The 25,149-nt window shown below is 37.5% G+C and overlaps 1 protein-coding gene across 1 annotated transcript in view; it reads right to left on the bottom strand.

Annotated features, from left to right (window-relative positions):
• LOC141497069 (aminopeptidase Q-like) overlaps positions 1 to 22,478 on the bottom strand; it is a 52,123-nt gene extending 29,645 nt beyond the window's left edge. The window contains exons 1-6 of the mRNA XM_074199652.1: positions 21,330 to 22,478; positions 11,655 to 11,797; positions 10,727 to 10,866; positions 9,245 to 9,371; positions 5,576 to 5,727; positions 3,997 to 4,110 (exon numbers count right to left, since the gene is read on the bottom strand). Coding sequence (XP_074055753.1) covers positions 3,997 to 4,110; positions 5,576 to 5,727; positions 9,245 to 9,371; positions 10,727 to 10,866; positions 11,655 to 11,797; positions 21,330 to 22,426 — 1,773 coding nt within the window. The 5' untranslated portion in view covers positions 22,427 to 22,478. The remainder of the gene's footprint in view (positions 1 to 3,996; positions 4,111 to 5,575; positions 5,728 to 9,244; positions 9,372 to 10,726; positions 10,867 to 11,654; positions 11,798 to 21,329) is intronic.
• Between the last annotated feature and the right edge of the window lie 2,671 nt (positions 22,479 to 25,149).

Raw genomic sequence — 25,149 nt, 5'->3', positions numbered from 1 at the left:
GCAAACTAGGAGATCAAGGAATAGTTTACCTTCAGATCTATGGAAAGGGAAGCAGTTTATGACCAAGGAAGAGATGGAGAACATCATTAAAAACAAGCTAGACAATTTTGATTACATTAAAATAAAAAGGGTTTTGCACAGACAAAAACACTGTAAGCAAGATCAAAAGAAATGTAGTACATTGGGAAACAATTTTTACAACTAGTATTTCTGGCAAAGGACTCATTTCTAAAATATTCAGAGAACTGAGTCAAATTTTTAAAAAAGAGCCATTTCCCAATTGACAAATGGTCAAAGGATATGCAAAGGCAATTTACAGATGAGGAAATCAAAGTGATCCACAGTCATATGAAAAATTGCTCTAAATCAATAATTATTAGAGAAATGCAAATTAAAGCATCTCTGAGGTACCACCTCACATCTCTCAGACTGGCCAATATGACCAGAAAAGGACAATGATCAATGTTGGAAGGGAGGTGGGAAATCTGGGACACCAATACATTGTTGGTGGAGCTGTGAACTCATCCAACCTTTCTGGAAAGAAATTTGGGATTACACCCAAAGAGCAACAAAAATGTGCATACCCTTTAATCTAGCAATACCACTACTGGGTCTACACCCTGAAGAGATGATGAAAAAGGGTAAAAACAGCACTTGTAAAAAAATATTCATAGAAGCCCTGTTTGTGGTGGCAAAGAATTAGAAATTAAGTGAATGTCCTTCAATTGGGGAATGGCTTAAAAACTGTGGTATATGTATGTCATGGAATACTATTGTTCTATTAGAAACCAGGAGGGACAGGATTTCAGGGAAGCCTGGAGGGATTTGCATGAACTGATGCTGAATGAGATGAGCAGAACCAGAAAAACATTGTACACCCTAACAGCAACATGGGGGTGATGATCAACTTTAATAGACTTGCTCATTCCATCAGTTCCTCAATCAGGAACAATTTTGGAGTAGTTGTGATGGAAAATATCATCTATAGCCAGAGAAAGATTTGTGGAGTCTGAACAAAGACCAAAGACTATTACCTTTGATTTTTTAAAAACCATTATCTTAGTATGTAATTTTGCTATCTCTTATACTTTATATTTCTTCCTTAAGGATATGATTTCTCTCTCATCACATTCAACTTAGATTAATTTATACCATGGACACTATGTAAAGACTAACAGACTGCCTTCTGTGGGGGGTAGGGGAAGGGAAGCAAGATTAGGGGAAAATTGTAAAATTCAAAATAAAATCTTTCTTTTAAAAAAATTAAATAATAGAAAATATCAAGTGTGATATTTTAATGTTATTTGAATTGTGAGGTTGTCAATATAGCTAAAAGAAACAATTTTTTCATTTTCTGCTTATGTTCATAGCCTTTGAGTTACATTGCCTTTTGTGACAAAAATAATTTATATGGATAGAAAAATAAATTACTAGCAAGAAAAAAAAGATTATCCCCTCTCCTCACCAAAGTCTCCTCTTCTAATGTGCCCTTCATTTCATCTTTTTTTTTTTATCTTCTGCAGCAGATGACAGCTTCAATCATTCCTGGGTTTTTTCCTTGAATTGTCAACCTTTCCCTATTTACTGGTTCTTCCTGTCTTCAAATATGTCCAAGTCCCCTCACCCATCTCCTTAAAGTCTCTTTTTCCTTCTTCAAAAATCCTAGAAAATACATCTAAATTAAATGCCTGTCCTTCTTCAGTCACTTCTTAGTTCTTTGTAATTAGACTTCATCACTCAAGAAACTTCCACCTTCAGAGTGACTAATTATTGCAAAACTGGCATTTCCTGCTGCATTGACACTTTTGACCACTGTCTTGGATATTTTCATTTTTTTATGATTTTATGACATTATTCTTTCCGGGTTCTTATCTTATTTGTCTGGTTACTTCTTCCCATTCTCATTTGCCGGGCGGCTTGGTGGCATAGTGGATAGAGCACCGGCCTTGGAGTCAGGAGTACCTGGGTTCAAATCTGACCTCAGACACTTAACAATATAATTACCTAGCCGTGTGGCCTTGGGCAAGCCACTTAATCCCATTGCCTTGAAAAAAAAAATCTAAAAAAAAAGATTTGGGGCAGCTAGGTGGCAGTGGATAAAGCACCAGCCCTGGAGTCAGGAGTACCTAGGTTCAAATCTGGTCTTAGACACTTAACAATTACCTAGCTGTGTGGCCTTGGGCAAGCCACTTAACCCCCCATTTGCCTTGCAAAAACCAAAAAAAAAAAAAAAAAAAAGGACCATTCTCATTTGCGGACTCATACGTACATATATTCTATAGCTCTTAGTATACACTAATGCTCTGTTCTGGTTCTTTTCTATTTATGCTTTCTCACTTTTTTGAACTTATAGTCTCTAATGACTAAATTACAATTTCTTTGTAAATGATTCCCTTATCTATATATCAAGATCCAATATCTATCCCAAACTCCAATACCCCTTTACATATCACCTATTGGACACTAAGCTTGATTTCCCCTAGATTCAACAATCCCAAACACAATACATTTTCTTTCTCCCACAAAACACATTCCTTTTTACAACTTCTGTATTTCAGGTCCAGGTACCACTATCTTTATAACCACCCCAGTTTTCATGTCTTGGCATCAACTTGGGCTCCTCACTATTTTTCACCCTACATTCAGTTGGCAAAAATTTTGTTGCTTCAATCTCTTCAATATCTCTTGTTTTTATCTTTTTCTTTACTACTCAAACAGCTGCCATGTTAGTGGAGGCCTTCATTATCTTTCCCCCACAACTTACCAAAGATCTTCAAGGAAGAGAAGGAAGAGGATCCAGCAAAGGAAAAGAACAAGGGTTCCAGGACTGAATCTTGGTGGACTCCCAGAGTAAAAAGGAAGGAGGCAGAAGAGTATCCAGAAGAGGAGATGGAAAAAAAGTTAAAATCACTATAAAAGATTCAGAGTGGTTAATGTTAAAGGAGCTAAAGTTAGTCTAATTTTTCATGAAAGGGTATTGAAATCATTGTCAAGAGCTTTCTCTGATGGTTAGCCAGAGGAAACAAGTATCCTATTCCTGTCATCCATAAGTAAATATTCTTTTGTTATCTGTTGAATGACCTACATTTTGTCCCAATATCTAATTTACCAGAGGAGTGGCTTGATTTAGGAGTTTGCAAAATAGAAGTCATGATCAATAGGGTCAAAAAAAAAAAAAGAAGTCCAATAGTTTTGAGAATAAGAATTGAGAAAAGACTGGAAATTAAGACATCAAGCCTGTCTCACAATATATTAACTGTAGTATAATATTACTGACAAGTGAAATTCAAATAAATGAATTTGATGAACATGTATACATTAAAACTTTCATAGTAAGATACAATAACAATAATAATAATAGGAGACAGCAATAAAAACAAGAATGTTTTGTGTTTATCTCTTTTTTTAGTGGATCTGACTTTATTGAGAACTAGAAATGTTATTGGGGGAAATCCTTGCTATAGATTGGGACTTGCACTATTATAAGCTGTCACTTATACTCTTAGAGGTGCCTTGGAAGCCGTGAGAGTTAAAGTTATTTGCTTAGGGTCACACATCTAGTAAGTATCAGAGACAGGACTGAATCATCCAAATGACACAATGTATAGAATACCAGGTCTAGAATTTAGAATATCCAAGTTCATATTTGGCCTCAGACACTTGTTAACTTTGAAACCCTGAAAAAACTTCTTAACCTCTATCTGCCTCTGTTTCTTTATCTGTTAAATAGAGATAATTATGGCATCTATATCCTCAGGTTGTTGTAAGGATTAAGTGAGACAAAATTAGTAAAGTATTTCATAAACTTTAAAGTGTAATGTAAATGTTAGCTATTATGGAACAAATTAGATTTAGATGGTCAAGAGAATTTCTTCATTTAATTAATATGGTAAAAAAATCAAATTTATGTTGTATTACAGGTTATTCATATAAACTTCAGGAACTTATAGTATAATATTTTAATAAACTTATACTCAAATTAAACTGAATACTTACTTTCAGTAGTTGAGGATCAAAGATAGTAGTCAAGTAATACTCAAAATAAGTTGCAAATCCTTCATTGAGCCAAATATCATTCCACCACTTTATGGTAACTAAATTTCCAAACCACTTTGAATAAGAAGAAAAAGAAACAAACTTTGTTACATTTCATTTGTATTCAGGACTTTTTGTAGTTTCTTACTTTCAACATGTATATAACATCAAAAAATATTTTGCCTTTACTTGGTATTTAGAAAGAACTTGAAACTGCAATTTAAACCCCATGATGTTTTCTGAATGTGTCTGAGAGATTCCAGTCATGAGTAACTTTGTGATCATCATTGCTAACAAACTCTCTTGAGATCTGGATATTTTTAAAAGCATTTCCAGTGATTTGTTTATTTTTTTCTAAAAATGATATGTTTTTGAATCAAATATTCTTAAAGTATATCCTTTCTCCGGATCAATGCCTCCATCCCCCTTTTTGTTCTTGCTGTTGTTATTATTGTTCAAATCTATCATTTCCTAAGCATAGAGGTCTCCTGCTATTGAGACTCCTTCCACTGGTGAATATCAGTAAACTCATCTATAATTGACTGACAAGTGTTTTAAATCTGCATTTCAGAGAGTTGTCTGAAGCACTCTGAGATTAAGTGCCTTGTCCATGGCCACATGACTAGTATGTTTCAGAAGCAGGTCTTGAACACAGGTCTTCCTAACTCTTGGGTCAGCTCTTTCTCCTTTATACCAAGATATCTCTCTATTATATTTAAGAGTAGTTCCTTGCAAGTGAAACAGAATGGAACCCCTTTAGAGAACTGATGTTGGGGGAACTGTGGAAACTTAGCTTTTGACATAAATCAGGCTACCTTACTGTATGTAACTGTTATATTTCAAAAGTCATGAGTTGATCTCTGGTTTATGTAAACTTGAATAACTATTGCATGAAAGATGTTAGCATAAATAGTATTGTTATTTAATCATCCCGTCATGTACAACTTTATGAGACTCCATGGATTTTCTTGGAAAAAATGCTGGAGTGGTTTGTCATTTCCTTCATTGTGTCCTCATTTAATAGGTGAGGAACTGAAACAAATAGGGACTAAGTGACTTTCCAGGATCATTCAGCTAGTAAGTATCTAAGGTCAATTTGAATTCAGATCCCCCCTGACTCCAGGCCCGGTACTCCATCTCTGAAATATCTAGCTTCCCATTATAAATATTAGGGGCTCACCCATAATTACTTTCTTCTTGAACTTAACAGAAAGAAAATGTCTACAGATGATAGAATTGAGGAAAGAATGGAGTAATCTTCCAAGCCATCAGTTCAACTTTTGATTGCAATCAAATTCCTAAAACAGATGTGATGTTCTAGTATCTGGCAGTTTGGGTTCTGTAATATCATCCATGACTATATTGTAAATAACTGGAATAAGTTCTTGTCAATGACATTGCCTTATTCACTTTCAAATTCCAATTTTATCCAGCACAAATAAAAAACACTGATTTTACTCCAACTGCCAGTGATTTTTTTCTTTGTTGATCAGCTGTGGAGTCTGAAGATTAAATTTCAAAAGAGCGTTTTATTACATACCTGATGTGCGATTTCATGTGCAACAGTGGAAAAAATGTTGATTATTCTTTCCGGGTAGTCATCCTTGGTTTGTACCAGCATCAAATCATCAAATGTTATTAGTCCCCAGTTTTCCATTGCTTGTTCATTAAAAACAGGAAATCCAATGAGATCTAAGTAGATTTGGAAGGAAAAAAATTAAACAAGTCTTTTAAAAAATACAAATTGTTCTCACATATACATTATAAGAATTTTATGTTCATTATTTTATTCATCTAATGTTCATTATTATTGCCTAATGAAATAATAAAATATGATTTTCTTATATATTCCCTACTGTACTATGCAAATCAATAAAGTTAGGAAATGTTTCCATAGACAAAGGTTCTCTATTGCCTAATGTATCAGATTTTATTTCTTCAACCTAGATCTCCAGGCATTTTCTCAAATATCCTTCCATTCTGCTTCCTCTCAACCTTTCAGCTCAAAGCTCCTCTCTACTAGTAAGAGTATTCTCCATTTTGGCCCAAGGCAAAGCTTGTCTACTACCACTTTTTCATCTTTGATCTTTCATTCTTCTTATCTGAAATTTCCCTTTTCCTTCCCCTCCATTAATTAATATCCATCACTTCCATCAATACTAGTTGAACCTCTCTCTCTCAAGAAGCCTTTGTTTGCCTTTCACTTCCCCTTATCATATGTCAGCTTGTACTCTATTATCTTGAGTTTGTTTATGTGTATCTTTTTTCAATCAGATCTTGCCTTTTAAGTAATGTATATATTTTCTTCTTAATCTGAATAGCAAGAATTTTTGTAACAAGACTCAAGATTTCCTTTCTTTTGTATCTGCCAGCACTCTAACATAGGCATACATATACGGTAGAAACTCAATACATTTTTTTTCTTTTTTCTTTTTTTTTTTTTTAGGTTTTTGCAAGGCAATGGGGTTAAGTGGCTTGCCCAAGGCCACACAGCTAGCTAGGTATTTATTAAGTGTCTGAGCCCAGATTTGAACTCAGGTACTCCTGACTCCAGGACCAGTGCTTTATCCACTGCGCCACCTAGCCACCCCTCAATACATTCTTCTTAATAATACTTTCTGATCCCCTTCTTATCCTGTGATTTTGTCTTCTCTTTCTTCTAGAAAAGCCTACTGGAATGTGACATACCTACAGGTGTCCGGGTTTTGGTGCAATTTGGCAGTATATGCAAAGGGAAAGGGTGAAATAGCAATATAATCCAAAGTTTCATCTTTCTTCTCTTCACAAAGTTATCTCACTACTTTTCTTTTGACATTTGTAATTCCAGTTCAAATTTATCATTTCATCTTATGCAACCCTGTGCAATGTTAGGCAATTTCAGGTCACTTGATACCAAATGATGCAGTCTATTCAGGAATAGCAGAAACATTACTAAAGCAGGCATTGAAAATATCTGGTCTTTTCTGTATGGCTGACAAGGTAAAAAGAAATTATTTTTTAATATAGTTCATAATTAACAAACCAGGCCATACCAAAAATGGGTGGCAAAGTCAGATTTGATTCTTGTCTATTGCTTATTGCAAAGAATATCTGTGCAGAGCTAAGGTTACTATAGCTAACATTAAACAGGCTATAAGAAGGTATGCTGGGAGAAACATAGAAAAACATTAAATAATTGCAGAAAAATGCAAGTGAACCATGGATCACTAAAGATAAAAAATGATCAATTCAACTTTCAGGAATAAAATTGGTTTGGAGAATGTTGGGAAGAAAGACTTCTTAAATGTCATAAGTTGTAGATGATCTCCATTTGGATAGATAATCAAATAATAATTTTTACTGAGCAACAACTATATTACATGTATTGTGAGGGATATAAAGAACTAAGTGTACAATTCCCTGGACTCAAGTATTTTATAAATGATTTATATTTGAAAAAATCTGTTATTTTTACCTCCCTAAAAATAAGAAATATACAACATTTTGACTGAGATAGCCTTATATCTTATCCACTATCATCCAACTCAATTACATTGACCTCTAAGGCCAATTTGCTGTCCTTGTTATTAATTCACAAAACCCTATACTCTTTAAGGAATCATGACTGGTCTCAAGGCCACTTATCAGCCCTTCACAGAACTTTTCAGTCCCAGGGTCAGAACTGATTCCCTGATGCTTAGGGACAGGGGAGAATAAGAGGTCTTTGTCTATATTAGAAGCCATACTAAAGACCAGATTCTTTGTTTAATAAGATTGCTAGATGAATAACATGCTATCTTTGTAAATAAAAGGTACAGCCTTTTTAGTTGAAAATGTATAAAACAAATAAAAAAAAAGAATTAATCCTCATGAAGATTCTTAACCTTGGGTCCATGGTCCCCTATTTCAGTTCATGGAGAGAAAAAAAACTACATTTTCATTTTAGTCTGTTTGTATTCAGTCTGTTTAGTTCTTGACTGATTGGTTTGCCAATCCTATGTACTTTATTTTATGCACTTAAAAGCATTATTCTAAGGAGTCCATACCCTCCACTAGACTGTCAAAGGGGTCCATGACACACACAAAAAAATCTAAGAACCCCTAACCTCCATTTATAATACTGAATTTAATAAACTTTGTCTCCATAATCTCTTTGTCTGTATAATTTCAGTAGTATAATATCCTGTAGAAGAAAAAAATGTTTAATTAAGATTTTATTCAAATATTGTATGGAACATGAAATATTTACTATCTTTACTTTACTTTTAAGTTGTGAGAACAGAGATGTAGAGCCTGTAATTTCTAATTGCCAAGCAACCCGAAGATAATTCATAAGAATTTTTAATCTGAAGATCTGGGTTCAAATTCTAGCTTTCATACTGTTTGTGTGACTGAATAGGTACTTCTCTATGATCTTACTTTAAATTCTATGTTCTATGCCAAACTGGAACATAAGCATCTAGCCTAAGCACCATGAAAAGATTAGAAGGGTTTGTGTTGGGGGCTGGGGAATAGGTCAGGCCAGTAAACTAAAGTGCAAGAGAAAGAGTACAAAGGAATGAGTAGTTATAGAAAGCAAGACTATGAAGTCTTACAAGGCTTGGCCTCCTTGACTTTCTTCAAGTCACAACAAAAACCTCACTTTTATAGGAAGTCTTTCCTGTTTCTTTATGGCTAACGCCTTCTCTCTCCATTGATTACCTTCAAATTTTCCTGTATATATTTTATTTGTACATAGTTGTTTTGCAAGTTTGTAGTTCCTTGAGTTAAGGGGTTATCTTTTGCTTTTCTTTGTCTCTCCAGTACTAAATGTTTACTCACTGATGGGCTGACAATGAACATCATGGAACATATAATTTCTAACTAGAATGAATCTGAGAGATCATCAAATCCAACTTTTTTATAGATAAGGAAGTTAAGGCCTTTACAGGCCCATCAAATGACTTGCTCAAATTCATATAAGTGGGACAAGAATGTAACCCAGGGCTTCTGATTCCTTTTGCAGGACTTTTTCCCACTAAATCATGATGCTGCTCACAGTTATACATGATCCCTATGATTAAGCTGCTTTCTGAAAGCTTTGAGAGTGAAAATTCCATGTGGGTCAACTCTGAAATAAATGGAAAATGGATGCAATGAACTTTAGCAGTTCCCTTGCTGCCGTCCCTTGAGCCTTGACCAATGTGCATCTGATCTGATAAAGCAACTTAGAACAAAAAGATACTCTCACCTATTTTTGGAAGAGGATAACTGACATTAAAGAAATCTTCCAGCCGAGAGAAGATAGGGCCTGTAATGCTCAAAGCAAAATCTGCTCCCCCTTCAGCAATTGCATCTTTCCGAGCCCAAATCCGTACCTAAAAAACCAAAAGCATAAACTAAGACAAACAATGTATTTGGATTTCATATGACAAGCTGTTTTCTGGGATGCTGCTTTGAGAGAATGTCTTCTCTTTTCAAGCAGATTCCTCTCTTTCTTAAGGAAAAAATGTAGCAAAATATTTAATAGATGCACTTAAATATATCCATAAAACCCAAGATCACCTTTACATTTCTATAATCTTTCAACTAATTTCACTTTCCATGCCAGAGAAAGGAAATTAAGGATTAGACCTGTGGTTTGCCTGGTATAGACAATTTCTTAGCAAGAAAAATCTCTTCTACTAATTCTGGTTGTCGTTCTATCTACAGCTGCAAACTTTCAATAGCTGCCTAAAGAACTGAGAGGTTAAGGAATGTGTCCATGATCAAATAGCTAAGGAAGTATTAGAGTCATAGCTTGAACCTAGCTTCTTCCTGGATCTGAACTTAATTCTTTGTTCTTTCTACCAGGCATCCTCTTATTTTCTGAAGATTTATTCTTATATTATAGTTGTATTAGTTTTCTTTAGAAAATCTATTCCTAGATTAAAGGCAGATTCAAGGTAAAATTGTGACATAGATGATGTTTGTCTTTGGTGACCCATTCTCTTTTTCTAACCAGTGCTACTCAACTTGTAGGGTATATTCAAGAAAGACTGGTGCCTCTGATATGATGGCTGTAAAACCCTGTTCAGGGCTGCTTTCCACCTTTGGTGTCTACTTGAGCCACCTAACTCTCACTTGTGGCTGCACAAAATTTTAGCATGTTCAGTGGTCACACCCTATAAACCATTTCAACTGATGTGTTTAACCCAGGTTCAAGGTAACTGAGGGGATCTCAACCCATTAGGGAGGTGTCTACCTCAAGCATATGACGAATTCCACTGGTGGAATGGGCTAATGAGAATAATTTGTTCCAATGGCAATGAGGGCAACTGAAGGAGGTGCTGTGGAGTGCTTTTCACTTTGGTTAGATATGAAAGATACCAGGGCAGCTAGATGGCACAGTGGATAAAGCACTGGCCCTGGAGTCAGGAGTACCTGAGTTTAAATCTGGTCTCAGACACTTAATAATTACCTAGCTGTGTGGCCTTGGGCAAGCCACTTAACCCCATTTACCTTGCAAAAAAAAAAAAGCAAGATATGAAAGATACTGCATCTAGAACCATCACCAGGTGTCTTGACTCTGCCTTGTCACTCGCCTATGATGACTTTGGAAGAGAGAGTGAAACCAATGCCTTCCTGCAACTCTGCCTCATTCAAGGTATATTGGTAGTCCTGAGTACCAAGAAGGGCTTGACATATCTACAGTTGGTATGCTTTGTTACTATAACTTGCGAAACTTATTTACCTCCTTGCCCCTTTCAGTTCCATTGACATAACTGTAATCACACACAGCGAAGGCAGTTACATATGTTGACATTCTGGGAGTAGTTGCAAAGCTGGTAACAATCCATTTGTTTCCATTTGCATCTTCTCTTTCAGATATCACTAAAGAAAGTCATTTATTTTAGCAGATTGACAATATAAAGCATAAATATATCAGCCATAAAACTACTTTCTCCTTTCTTACTTACCCATGCTAACATTTACCCAACTACTTCTCAGATTATCCCTGTGGTTTATCAAGTTTCCTTCCTCACCTTTCACTAAAGTGGGCTCTTATATGCTAATCACAGACTAACAAAAACTAAACATTAAATAATTTGGTATAGTGAACTGAGTGCTGACTCTGGATTCTGAGCCTATCTGTTACTATCCTAGTAACACTGGGCAAGTCACTTAACTTTCAAGAAACTGCAAAATGAAACTGAACTAGAGGTTCTAAGGTTCAGAGTAGCTCTAGATCTATCAACTTCCAATACATATACAACTCTGATTATTTCCAGATTAACCACTTTCTATTGGTATTTGAAATAGTTTTCAATGCCCAAATGATATAGAAAAGTTACAGTTCCACCACTGGTGTGACTCAGCTGCTTCTGTCATGGTAAAAATCTATTGCTAGTCTCTAAGTCCCAAAAGAAGGTCCTTTCCAAAGCCTAAAGGGATGTGGGAGTACATTATACTTTTTCCCAGTATCATGTAAACCCAAAACTAAATTTTGACCATATCCATGGACCATATCCAGTGAAGACTATACTAAGGATATCCACCCATCTTAGTGGCTCACTGGATATAATGCCATGGTAAATTAGTAGAAATGTATACTCCCTAGGGAAATGATCATCATGTTCTCACAAAATAAGAAATCAAAATTACAAAGAAGCATTCCTTACCTAGGGCTGGCATGTTGGAAAGAGCCACATATGTAGGATGGTGAATGATTGTGAAATTGAAGGTTGCCTTCATAGCTGGCTCATCAAAACAGGGGTAAATTGCCCTGGCAAATGATGGCTCCAGATCAGAGGCAATCACAGCCCTAGATTGAAACATATAAGAAGAAAATATTTATCTTCTGCCCTCTTGGAGTCAGGAGGCATTTGGATTTAAATGTACACTTGCTAGCTATTGGGACCCTGGGCAAGTTATGTCCCCTCTGAGCCTAGTTTTCTTATCCATCAGCGAGGATACAAATAGCCAAAATACTTACCTTAAAGGGTTATTGTAAGGACCAAATGAGAGGATGGATGCAAACTTTTTTGTAAAACTTAAAAGTCTATATCAGTATAAGCAAGCTATAGTTTCTATTATCATATATTATCAAGTTCATTAATATTAGCTATGCTTAATATTGTTATTAGCAAAGAAATTGGAGAGGCTATATTTAGAGGACATTTATCTTTATCTTTGGAGTGACCTAGCAACATGGAAAGTGACTTGAGTCAGAAGCCTTAGATTCTAGTCCCAGTCATAGTCTCTGCCATCTTATAAGGATATTTCTTTTTTGCAAATCATAAAAATCTCTCAGAATCTAAATTTCTTCTTCTATAAAACTGAGATGAAAACATTTAGGATTAAAGTTAGGATCAAATTGATTAATGGTGAAATTGAATAATGTGTGAAAGTGTCCTATAAACTTCAAATACAAAGTATTACTGTCATTTTGCATCCAACGTTTGAGAGTAGGGAAGGGAAAAAATAAATTATTCTTCTTCCCTTTCCACCAGCTCTGCCCTGCCAAGACACACATCTATGCAGATATACTCCAAGATTAACCATCTTGAACTTTGCAATGTTCCTGGAAATGAAACCTAAAGAAGAAACAAAGGGACTACAAAATACTCACATAGAAAATGTAATATTTGTTATGTGTATTAAGTCTGCTATATTATGTAGTTATATAATCTGTAGAAACAAGTAAAATTCTTGGTTTAGATGGACTAGACTAAAACTTGAACCACTGACCTACCTTTCTGGTGGTCTAAATCTTAAAAACCACCATGTAAGGAATTAGCAGCAATTTCTTCAACAAACCATCATAGCTGGCCAAAGCAGAGGCAGGGAAACTCTGCTCAACTGAATCATTTTGGTACTCTTAGTAAACATTTCTTCCATCCTATGACTAAAACATCCTTTTCTTAACAATTAGATGGTTTGGGGCAGCTAAGTGGCACAGTGAATAGAGCATTGGCCCTGGAGTCAAGAGCACCTGAATTTCAAATCTGACCTCAGACACTTGATACTGTATGATCTTGGGCAAGTCACTTAATCCCATTGCTTCACAGAAACAACAAAACAAAACAAAACAAGACAATTAAATGATTTACAAGTGTCTCCTTTCAATTCTGAGCTAAAGTAACATGTCAACCTGCAATATGATTGACCTGAATAGATGAATATAGGGAGTGGATAGAGTGCCAGATTTGAAGACAGGAAGACCTGAATTCAAATCAGACCTCAGACACTTATTAGCTATGTGACCCAGGGCAAGTCACTTCACCTTTTTTGCCTCAATTTATTCATTTATAATATGATCTGAAGAAGCAAATGGAAATCACTCCAGTATCTTTGGCAAGAAATCCACAAATGGACATGACTTAAATAACTGAAGAGCAAAAGTAGATGAATATGGGGCTAAGGCTGTTGGACTTAGAATTTAAATTTTGGCTTGGTTAGTTATTACCTATGGAACTTTAAGCAACTCATTTCCTTCTATAGAGATCCCTCAGTTTCCTACTTTATAATGTGAAACAACATAAAATTCAATTAGTAATCTCTGAGGTTCCTTCTAGATCTCAATCCTATGAATTCTGGAGAACTTAATGCAGAAAGTTTAGTGCCAGGGAGGCTAGGTGGACCAGTGGATAGATCACCAGCCCTGGAGTCAGGAGTACCTGAGTTCAAATCCGGCCTCAGACACTTAATAATTACCTAGCTGTGTGGCCTTGGGAAAACCACTTAACCTCGTTGTCTTTCAAAAAAAAAAACTAAAAAAAAAGTTTAGTGCCAAGTTCTTTTATTGCGTTCTCTTCTCCCTATTGTGGAAACCAAAAGAAATCATAGAATACAAACTGTCAGAGATGAAAACAATCATAAGATTCATCTGATCCAACATCAAGAAGCCCCTAGGGATCATTCTTCTGCCACTTAAAAATGAGTACAAATTAAGATACATGAGTCCAAATATGTTAACTCAATTGTCTTAAAGATCTTGTTTAGCAAAGTCTAAATATCATTGGCAAAGAAGTAAATAAGATTTTTCAGTAAGTTGTCCAAAAAAAAATTCTAACACCACACCCCAGAATCAAAATGCTTAATACCAGATGCTTCACCCAATGATGAGTCATGTTTGCTTATCATTTGTTTTCAAAAGATTTTGGACCTGATAATTTACTGAATAAAAACCATGTCTCAGAGAATATTTATACTTATAAATTTTCTAAAGATTTGCATGTCTAGTATTTATCCTGACAATCATGCTGGGAGGTAGGTGTTATTATTCTCATTTTACAATAGTAATTAAGGTCAAATGATTTACTTTGTTGTCCTGTCTTTTTTCAGTTATATCTGATTCTTGATGATCCCATTTGGGGTGTTCTTAGAAAAGAAACTGGAGGAGTTTGCCTTTTTCTTCTCCAGTTCATTTTACAGATGAGGAACTGAGGCAAACAGGTTTAAATGTATTGCCCAGAGTCACAAAGTTAATAAGTATCTGAAGTTGAGTTTGAACTGAGGAAGATAAATCTTCCTAATTTCAGATCTAAAGCCTATCCACTCTACCACCTAGCTGCCCTTCCATGTGGCTACACAACTAATAGATGTCTGAGGCAACTGTAGCACTCTCTCCCTTAGTTGTCTCAGGCACTTAAAATGTATACACTTTACTAAGAAGCAATATGGCATATTAGATAAAATGTCATGCTTATAGTCAGGATGATTTGACCTCAGATCTCACATATTTACTATCTTTGTGCCAATGGTCAAGTCACTTGACCCACCATTCCCTCATCTGTAAAATGGGTGATGATGATGATGGTGGTAACTATTTTACAGTATTGTTGTGAGGCTCAAATGAAATCATCTATATAAAGCATTCTGCAAACTTCAAAGCACTGTAAAAATAATGGCCATGCATTGATGATCATCATGGTACAATTTGGTGACAGGAAAAAGGAAAAGCACTTCAGTAGAATTCATTCATTTCATTTGGATGGTTCAAAATTTACTCCTAATGTTACTCAGATTCCCTTTAAGAGTAGCTCCAAACTGGTAGGTCAGAATAAAACTGTAAACACTTTGAAAGAACCTCTGACACAATCTACATAACCCTGGAATCATCATTTCTTTCTTTTTAAAGCTTTATTTATTTAAAGCAATGAGATTAAGTGACTTGTCCAAGGTCATACCGCTAGGCAATTATTAAGTGTCTGAGTATGAATTTGAACTCAGGTCCTCCTGACTCCAGGGCCAGTGGTCTACACACTGCACCAGCTAGTTGCCCTGAATCATCATTTCTTGACTTAAATTCCTTAAATTCCTTAAATTTAGATCCTTCAGATCTAAAATGAGATCTCTGGCATCACATGTAATATAATCTCTTGAGTTTTTCAATTTCTGACATTCTGTGATTCAGTAATTCTATATTCACATTCATTTTATTTATACCCTTAATAAACTCAGATTTTAATCATAACTTTCTAAATTGTTCTTATTTCCAAAGAAAAGAATTGTGATTTTCTTAGTCTGTCATCATTATTGCAATAGTGGTAGGAAAATATTGTGAGTACGATAGTTTAACTCCTCCTATTTATACTTCCCCCAGCCCTTTTACTGATTCTTACCCAGATGGGTTTTTAAGTATAAACACTCCTTTTCTGCTCTAGAAAGTTACATCAAAGAATCTCTCTCCCTTTTACTTCTCCCTCTCCCTCTTTTACTCTCTTCTCCCTTCCTCCTTCCCTCCCCTTCCCTCTCTGCTTCAAGACTCAGATACAGTGCTCTGGAAAAACACCTCATGTTGGGTCTATCCCTATTTCTCTGTTTCCCTCAACAGTGTCTTCCCAACTCCATTTCTTATAAATATATCTGGACTAGTAAAGGCTTGTGATTTGTTCTATTTATAAAGATAAAATAAATGTCTAAAACATAGAAAGCTTTCCTCATGCCAGAGGGGAAAGGATTCAGGTTTCACTGAGGACAGCCCAAGGCAGGAAATGTTAGATAAAAGATTACCACTTTGGAATTTGTAGGCCAGGAGAGTTTGAGCTATAGAACATATCTCAATTTTCCTTGTGCCTAATCAGTCCAAATAACCTTGGCTTCAACACAGAGTCCCCTTTCTTAAAGATGACTGCTTTTACTTCTACATCCATTTTTCTAGTTCCATGTGGCTTGTTATTCACAATGGGTATGGCTTATCATGGTTTCTATCATGTTGTTCCCTTTCTAATTTACAAAGGACTTTCTTGTACCTTACAAAGGATCATCTGGACTTGACCATATTTTTACCATATTTTAACATCTCCTTATAGATTCCTTTTTCTGTGATTAGGTCTTGGACTTTAAAAGACCTACACTACCAGAAAGCCTTTAATGGTATAAAGAGAATGAACTGGAATACAGGAATAAAGTTCATCATCTCCACCATTCTCCCTCTAGGGTTAATAAGCCTTACTGAGGCCAATTTAAGCTTCGAGGTAAATTGTGTGACCTGGGAACTAGATGGTAGAGGAATGATGGGAAAAAGGAATACTTGCATCTAATACCCCTAAAAGAGAGGGTTGGGAGCTTACTCTTTGATGGGTAGAAAAGATTTTTTTTTTAAAAAACGATAAAGATTTTGGTAACCAACTGAGGAACCTGTATGAGTACCGTTTGGATATGACTGAGAAGTCTCTACTAACAAAAAAAAATTAAAGATATATTGATTGGCCACCAGATTTTCTCTTTAAGGAAGAAAGTTCCTAAGAAATCAAAGTTCCTAAATTGGATTGCTAGTGGAACTTATTGACCTATCTTTGCAGAGTTTTAGAGTATATCATAGATGATGGACTATCAATAAGCCTATAGTTAGCTCTAAACAGTTTAAAATTCTATTTCTATTGCTTTAGATTCAGAACTAGACTAATTTATTCAATATAAAGTAAATACTAAAATTAGTTTATGCCAAAATACCTGAACAGAAAAAAAAATTATTTTTACAAGTGATAGCATTATTTAGTCTAGGAAGGAATATAATTACAATTCAGATTTTTCTAAAACAAAAGGAGATTAAATTATTTTCAGTGGGGTTTAAATGTTTCAATCTTCAAAATCTTCCATCCATTTAGGATACAATGAGAGTAATCCTTTCTAATCCTTATTCATTTTCACTAATTTTTATTGATTCTTCAGTATTCTGGACTTCCATCTATATGACTAGTTCCCAATTAATGCAAACAATCTCCCTGAAATGATTCCATTATTTCAATTCATATAGAATATTTCTATTGGACTGGAGCTAGTCACCATATTTTACACAATTATAACTTTAAATGGTGAAGAGTTGAATATAAACAACTTCTACAGGACATTCGTTATTTTTCTAGTCAGAGTCTCCACGTATATGAAATATTGAACCTGGGAATAAAGGCAAGTTGGATCTATGTCCTTATCAAGTGACAATGTCATGTAACAGACAGTGGAAGGGATACCTAGTTCCTCTCTTATCTCAAGTACCTTATGGACTTATATTACAAATGAGAAGTCACTCACATTCCACATGCTAGGTATGCTATGGAAGTATGCTCGATCCTTTTTTCAGGCAGTGTATTGAACCTATCCACCCTAGACATCTTAGGATCCTAGGAAACATTTTCAGAAAGGTCTCCCTTTATCTTCTGTCTCTTGCAAAACTGGAAAGATTAACAGATCAGAGATTCTGAAGACCTACCTAGCTAAGGCATATGGTTTCAGCTTGCTCACAGAGGAGATTGCATTTTAATCCCAGAGGCAATTGGCAGTCATTGAAGTCCTCAAGGAAGAGAATGACATGGTTTCATCTGTGCTTTAGGAATTGCAATTTAGCTGTTTATGATGATGGATCTGGGAAGGAGAGGAGCCAATTAGGAAGCTTTTGCAATAATCTAGTCAAAATGACCCTATGCAGACTATAGGGTCATAAATCATAGTCTTGGAACTGGAATGAGTCTCAGAAGCCAACTAATCCAAATAAATAATAATTTATTGATGAGGAAACTGAGACTAGGGAAGTAAAGTGATTTTTCCAATGTCACAAATAAAAAGAATCAGAGTTGATATTTGAACAAGGACTTTTGACTTCAAAACCAGTATTCTTTCTACTGAAATAAATACTTTCTCCCCAACCAGTATATCAGTATATTCCAACCAAGAGTTAGCAAGTGATTGAATGGAAGAGGTAGTGGTGTTGATAGAGAATGAAGAGTTGAATGGAGTAGCTCTCCAGCAAACAGGGAAAGATGAAGGGTACATATTTGGATTTTAGAATCATTTGCATAGAGCATCTCAAATCCAAAGAAACTGATGAAATCACCAAGAACATAGGGAGAAAAAGAGAAAAGAGTCCAAGACAGAACCCTGGGATACACCCATTTATATGGGACAGGATATTGATGAGGTTTGTAAGCCTTTTTAAAAAATGGTGAAAAAGATCCATCAGAGAGGAAGAGAATTACAAAAGGAAAATGTCATGAAATATCTCTGGGAAGAAGAGAGACAGTATATTGGAGGAAATGTTGGGCAGTGCCAAATGCTACTGAGAGTTCAAGAAGGATGATATTTAATAATAAATAGATTATAAGGGCTCTTGGAGGAAATGTTTAATTTGAGTGGCAAGGACAGCAGTCAGGTAATTATTGAGTACTTATCATTTAATAAGTTAAGTAAGGGAATACCTCCTACAAATTTAGAAAGTATAATTATTGACAGTATTGTTCATATACACTATTTAATGGACTTTTTTGTAATCCTTCACAATACTTTTTAAATATCATTTCTGGGATTGATGATGTTTGTCTTTAATTTTTTTTTGTTTTTGCAAGGCAATGGGGTTAAGTGACTTGCCCAAGGTCACACAGCTAGTAATTATTAAGTGTCTGAGCCTGAATTTGAACTCAGGTACTCCTGACTCCAGGGCCGGTGCTCTATCCACTGTGTCATCTAGCTGCCCCTACACCACTTAACTGCTCCTGTCCTTCATTTTTTTGAAGAAGACCATGATACCAGGGAATAATGCCATGATATACAAGTAAAATGGATTTGAGTGAGGTGGGGCTGTGCTAAGTTATCACTAACCTCACTTTCCTCTGGAGTCATTTGGGTCCAGTGGCCAGATATGAATCAGATAGATTGAAGATAACTCTTGATGCCAAGCAATCAGGGTTAAGTGACTTGCCCAAGGTCACATAGCAAGGAAGTGTCTAAACCCCAATATGAATTTGGGCCCTCTATTAGTAAGAAATCTAGATTTGAAGCCAGAAGATTTGGGCTCAGGTTCTAACTCTTTTGATTATTACCTGCCAAGGTCACTTAGTTTGTAGTAATTCTCACTTCCACTTTCTCATCAGTAAAATAAGGAAACTAGATGAAATTGAAAATGTCATCTGACTCTTGATATGTGATTTATACAAAGACTTGCAAGTTTGTTCTCTTAGAGACCTAAAATGTTCAAGGACTCTTGATTATAAATTTTGGAACAGAAAGGAACTTTAGTCCAGGTGCTCCTCTTAGACATGAGGAAATTGAATTTTTGAAGTGAAATGACTAACTTTAAACCTCAGGAGTATTTTGGGGCATTTTTGGAAGTAAAATACATGAAATACTGGGTATTTCTTCCACATTGTTGTACAAGATTTTAGGCTATACAAAACTAACAAGACAGGTATAATAAACTGCCTATTGAATTTGCAATCAGGGAACAAAAGATGCAGTCTATGCTCAGATACTTAATTGAACAAGTCACTTCACCTCTCAATTCAATAATAAATATTTATTAAACTACTTCTAAGTGCCAGACATTGTCCTAAGCATGGAGATGCAAACAGACAAAAGTGTTTCTGTCTTTCAGGAGCTCATAATCTAACTGGAGAGACAATACACAGACAAACACAGACAAAATTAGCCACATAAGTTCATTTTCCTGAGAGATGTTATAATTGAATGAGTACTAAATTTAAAGTCAGAATTCTGAACTTGAGATCCCCTTTCTGAAACTCACTAGATGAATGAATTGATTTCTCTGGTCCTTGCTTTCCTCCTCTGTAAAATGAGGTTAGATTAGATGATCTCAAAGATCCCTTCTTGCTCAAAACTTAAGATTCCAAGAGAGGAAAAAGGTATGGGGAGGAAAATGAATGATAGAAAAAAAGATAGAAATTTAGTGTGAAGAAAAAATGTATTCTACATTTACCACAACTTTCAAGGGAGTTACATGCCCATAAATCCACCAAGAATTCATTCAGATTCAGAAATTTGTACAAAAATTCTTCAAAATATCTTAATACAAGGCAGAAGGAAAATACAGACCTGTTTTAAAGCAAAAGGATAGGAAATTACCAAGGCAAAAGACCAGATTTAATTAGAAGTCTAAGAGAAAGGTTTAGAGAATAGATGTGTCAGAGATAAGATACGATTCAGTGGATTCCTGGTGTGATTTTCTTTCCATAAAGAGACTTTAGAGAACACTTATTTTGGTAACAAAGGGCAAAGTAGACGCCATTGCACAAACAACAAAAGTTAAGCTAGTAAGAGAGTTAGAGGGCATGTATAAAAGTGGGGGGTGTATTCATTCGGTATCTTACATATATAAATTTGTATTATTAATGCAATCAGAAAGTTTGGAGAAAAAGATAAACTTAGAGAGCATTCTCTTGCTATCACTTCTGTTTCTAAAGGGAAAAATCTGATAGGTCGGAAAGTCAAAGAGAGGTAAAGTGCAGCTATGGGGTGAAAGAAGTAGGAACTAAACGTCCTTCCATGACTAGCGCTGAAAAGGAAGAACAAATCTGCATAGTTTTAAAGAGACCCGTGTCCTAAAAAGAGAAGAATGGAGAAGGAATTGTAAAGAGGAACAGACTTAATTGATTTGGAACCTCAGGAAGAGAAATCGATTTTGATGAAAGGGAGAAGTCCACGACTGAATAGATGGAGCAGCAGTCTGAAAGACAGGGGTTGCCGGGGTGAGAGGATGGGGAAGAAAGAGAAACAAGACAAATTGTATTCTTTCGGAATGAAGTCAGAATTATCAAAAGTGAGAAAGTGGCAATTCTGCTCCAGGACGATGGGGAGAGATGAGAGGACACTCCTCCTAGATTTGAACATCCTCTGAAAGAATAGAAGGAACTTCAGTTCTCCCAGTGGGCATGGGAAAGAAAGCTTGGCGAAGAGGACCAGATGGGAGAGTTCTCCAATATCATTGCATCCGATGGCAGGAAATGAGGGGAAACTCTTGTGGAGAAAGGTAGGAAAGTGGGAACTGGAAAAGCGGGGGAAGTGGATAGAAGGGGCCAGTGAAGGGAAGCCGAAGGAGAGGTAGGATAAATTCTATCCCTTACTTGATCCTTGTCTGGTCGGAATACACGTTACTGAACAACCCTCGCCGGTGGGTCTGGTTCACCGAGCCCGAGTAGTCGAACTGCAGCGCGTAGCGGCGGCCCGGCTCCAGGGTTTCCCTCAGCTCCATCACCAGGTATTCCATCTCCGGGAACTTCCACATGTTGCTCACCGCCACCCGGCCCACTGGCCGCTGCTCCGGGTCCGGCCGGGGGCCCTCGGGCAAGGGCCCCAGCACGGTGACCCTCTTGTAGTCCAGGCGGAGGCTGTGGAGCAGCACCCGGGCCGTCGGGGAGACACATTGCACCGTGATGTTGAGGCGGCCGCTGAAGGTCTTGGAGGACTGCCCGATCTGGTCTGGCCGCAGGTGGATCCAGAGTTCTAAGTCATAGTGCAGGGGCACTAAGGCGGAGGGCAGGCGAGGATGCTTCCAGGGTTCGGAGAGGGGCTGGAGTTGGGGCGCAGAGGTGGACCGGCCCGTGTAGACCGGAGGTCCCGAGGTGGACTGGTTCGTGTGGTCCCGGAGACCGGACGTGGACAGGGTCGTGTGGTCCAGGGGCCCGGAGGTGGGTAGACTCGGGGGGTCCCTGGGGCCAGTCGTGGACAGGATCGTGTGGTCCAGGGGCCTGGAGGTGGGCAGACTCAGGTGGTCTCGGGACCCAGAGGTGGACAAGACTGTGTGGTTCTGGGGTCCGGAGGTGGACAGACTCAGGGAATGCTGGGGTCTGGAGGTGGACCGGACCGTGTGGTTCCGAGGTCCGGCTGTGGACAGGCGCTGGTGATCCCGGATCCATGAGGGTCGCGTGGTGCTTGGTCGAGTCTCGGGGGCACTAGTCTGGTCCGCTTTTTTCTCTTCCGCGGCTTCCTGCTTGTAGGCCACTGGCTGGACAGCCGGCGCGGCTTCAGTCACGGACCAGGACTTCTCGGATGCCAGCTGTGGTGTGTGACTGCAGCGGGCGTAGACAGAACTAAGCACCACCACCGCCAGGAGAAGCGCACTCATCATCATCACGGTAAGGACCACCACCCTGCGGCTCACGTAGAAGCCGGAGTTGGACAGGACTCCCAAGCTGCGAAATGAATAGCCACTGACCCCCATGTCCCCGGCGGAATTGTCCAGAGTGGCGAAAGGAATGGGGCCTAAAACCTGAGGAAACCCCTAAACGCCCACCGCCCCACCCCCGTCTGGGCGTTCCCCTTCCTATACATCCTTTCTAATCCACTCCCCTCTTTGCTTCCTTTCTTTCTTTCTTTCTTTTTTTGTTTATCCCCCCCCCCCTCCCACCTTGAAGAAGGGTACGATCTTGCCTCCGGAGCGAAAGAGAACAGGGCAGAAGGAGAGCAGCACTTGCCCCTTGAGCAGATCCAAGATCATGCCTAGCTCTCTTATCGCTTACCTCTTTCTGGGGAGGCAGGTGGGAAGCATCAGTGCCGGCTAGCTCTGCCTTTTCTGTCCTAGGCCAGTTTGAGACAGAAAGAGAATAATGAGCGTGCTAATTGGGGTGGTGGGCGGTGGGACGGGAGAATGAGAAGGGAGCGCTTAGGGGCGCTGATATCACACAATACAGACTTGAGACGCTGAAGTAGAGAGGGGTGCTGAGATGCCTGGGTTTTTCCTAGTTGTCCATTTTCTAATCAAACCTCAAATTTTTTTTCCAAGCTCTTAGTTTGGTGCTGGACACCAGTTACTAGTGATCTGAAGATTAAGTGTAGACCCTTTCAACTCCTTAATTCTAGGACTGACCTTCCTTCTCCTGGCAGGAGAAATAATCTCCACCTTTTCTCTGTATTTAGGGCCAACTGCGCCTTCTACATAGTGAACCCAGGGAAGTACCGAGGTGAGGGAGTCAGGAAAAGATGATCCAACCGGCCTCAATCTTGTTTCTTTAGGAAGTCTGACTTCTTTCTCCATTAGGGATGTGTCTGTACCTAAAGAAGGCTCAGTATTGTTCAAGTATTTGAGTATTAGAACTGAAAAAAAAATCCATTTTTTCTCACCATTACAACAATTTAGACATAGTGTGCCACAAGGCAAAACTAAATTTTAAAGTTCTATGGGAACAGAGAGGGAAATGGGATCTGTGATTTTACTGATATGGCAAAGTTCCAGGGGAGGAAACACTTACTAAACATCCATTTTAAAGAGTTACCTAGAAGGATTGGGAGGTTAAGTGACTTAACCAAAGTTACAAAGCAGTTTATCAGCTATGTCCCCACTGACATGTGTATATACAGGCTGAAATATAGGCAGTGTAGTGGTGAAGTGAGACAAACAGGAATAAGAGAGTGGGGGGGGGGGGGGGACAGATTGTGTCCATAGTAACACATAAAGAAGCCCATGTTTGGTAAAAGAAAATAAGTGAAATGCCCTGCATATAAAGGCTGCCTACTTTTGGTCTCTTCCCTGAGCTCCTTAGTCAAAGAAAGAGTCTGCTTTGATTTTGTTGGGAAATTCCTCAGTCCAGATTTCCCAAGAACTTCATGGAGAATAATTTCTCCCACCTAGGTCAAAAAATCAAGAGGCAAAGCTAGAAGACAGAAAGTTTAATTCACATCAGAAGAAGGGAAGTTGCCAGGTAGCTAGCAGTTCTGCAGATACAGAGAAGGATCTCAAGTGTTTTGCACAGTTTTTGGACAGGTGGCAAAGGAAGTCTATCAGGCAAGTCTACTCAACCACTTTCCTCATTTGGGAGGTTGAGTGAAAAAAGACAGGATGTTAGACAAATTGGGGAAGAATGTCCTAACATTGGAGTAACCTTGGTGTCACCCAAGATCTGGTTTGTTCTGGTAGAGGTGTTTTCCTACAATTTAATCTCATCAGACCATTTTAGTGGGGTAGGAGGATTCTAGTTTATCATACTAAAATATTTTGGAGGGATGGATTAGAAAACTCCCTTTGAGATAAAATCAGTACAGCACTTCAGGCTATATTTTTTTGACTTCTAAGGCTGCTTTTTTCTGGGGACATATTTTCCCCAAAAGTCACAACAAGCAGGTTTTGTTCATTTCCTCCACCATTCCCTTCTTTCATACTCCCACTAAAATGATCATCAAATCTGGACTACTAAATTTATAGGTTCACATTACAATAACTCAGATTGTAGAGTAAAATAGGAAGTTTAGTCCCAAAACTGTTATGGTGATGAAACAAAAATGTGAAGAACAAATCAATTCAAAATCCACAATATAATCTGTAGCACATATCAATAAATCAACAAATATCAGTAAAGCAACAAAAATCAATGCAACAAATCTGGCAAAGAATAAACAATTTAAGATGCTCTAAAAAACAATGAATAATAAGGAAGTGTATAATCAGTCATTGGGGGCAGCTAGGTGGCGAAGTGGATAGAGTGCCAGGCCTAGAGTCAGGAGGACCTGAGTTCAAATTTGTCTTTGATACTTACTAGCAGTCACTTACTGAGCAAGCCACTTAAGCTTGCTTTGCCTCAATTTCCTCATCTGTAAAATGAACTGGAGAAAGTAATGACAAATTACTCCAGTATCTCTGCCAATAAAACCCCAAAGGAGGTCATGAAGGTTGCATAGGACTGAAAAATTACTTAACAATAACAAATAATCAGATGGACAAAATCTCAGAATGTCCATTTAGAAAACAGGTTTCTTGTTCTATCTTGGTAGCTCTCTAATTCACTGAAGTTATATTCTTCTGGCACACATTTACCTTGGAAATTCTGAGTCAAAGTGAGACTGGTCTAGACCACTTTCCACACATTGTTCAGCTTGGTGAAGGACCAAAGTGATAGGACCTTTTACCTTTTTTTCAGATTTCTCCTAGTAAATTCACTTTCTGAGTCATGC

Source organism: Macrotis lagotis, chromosome X, assembly GCF_037893015.1.
Source record: "Macrotis lagotis isolate mMagLag1 chromosome X, bilby.v1.9.chrom.fasta, whole genome shotgun sequence".
NCBI classification, from domain to species: domain Eukaryota; kingdom Metazoa; phylum Chordata; class Mammalia; order Peramelemorphia; family Peramelidae; genus Macrotis; species Macrotis lagotis.
Note: the sequence above shows the minus strand (reverse complement) of the source record. Positions and strands in the feature narration are given on the sequence as shown.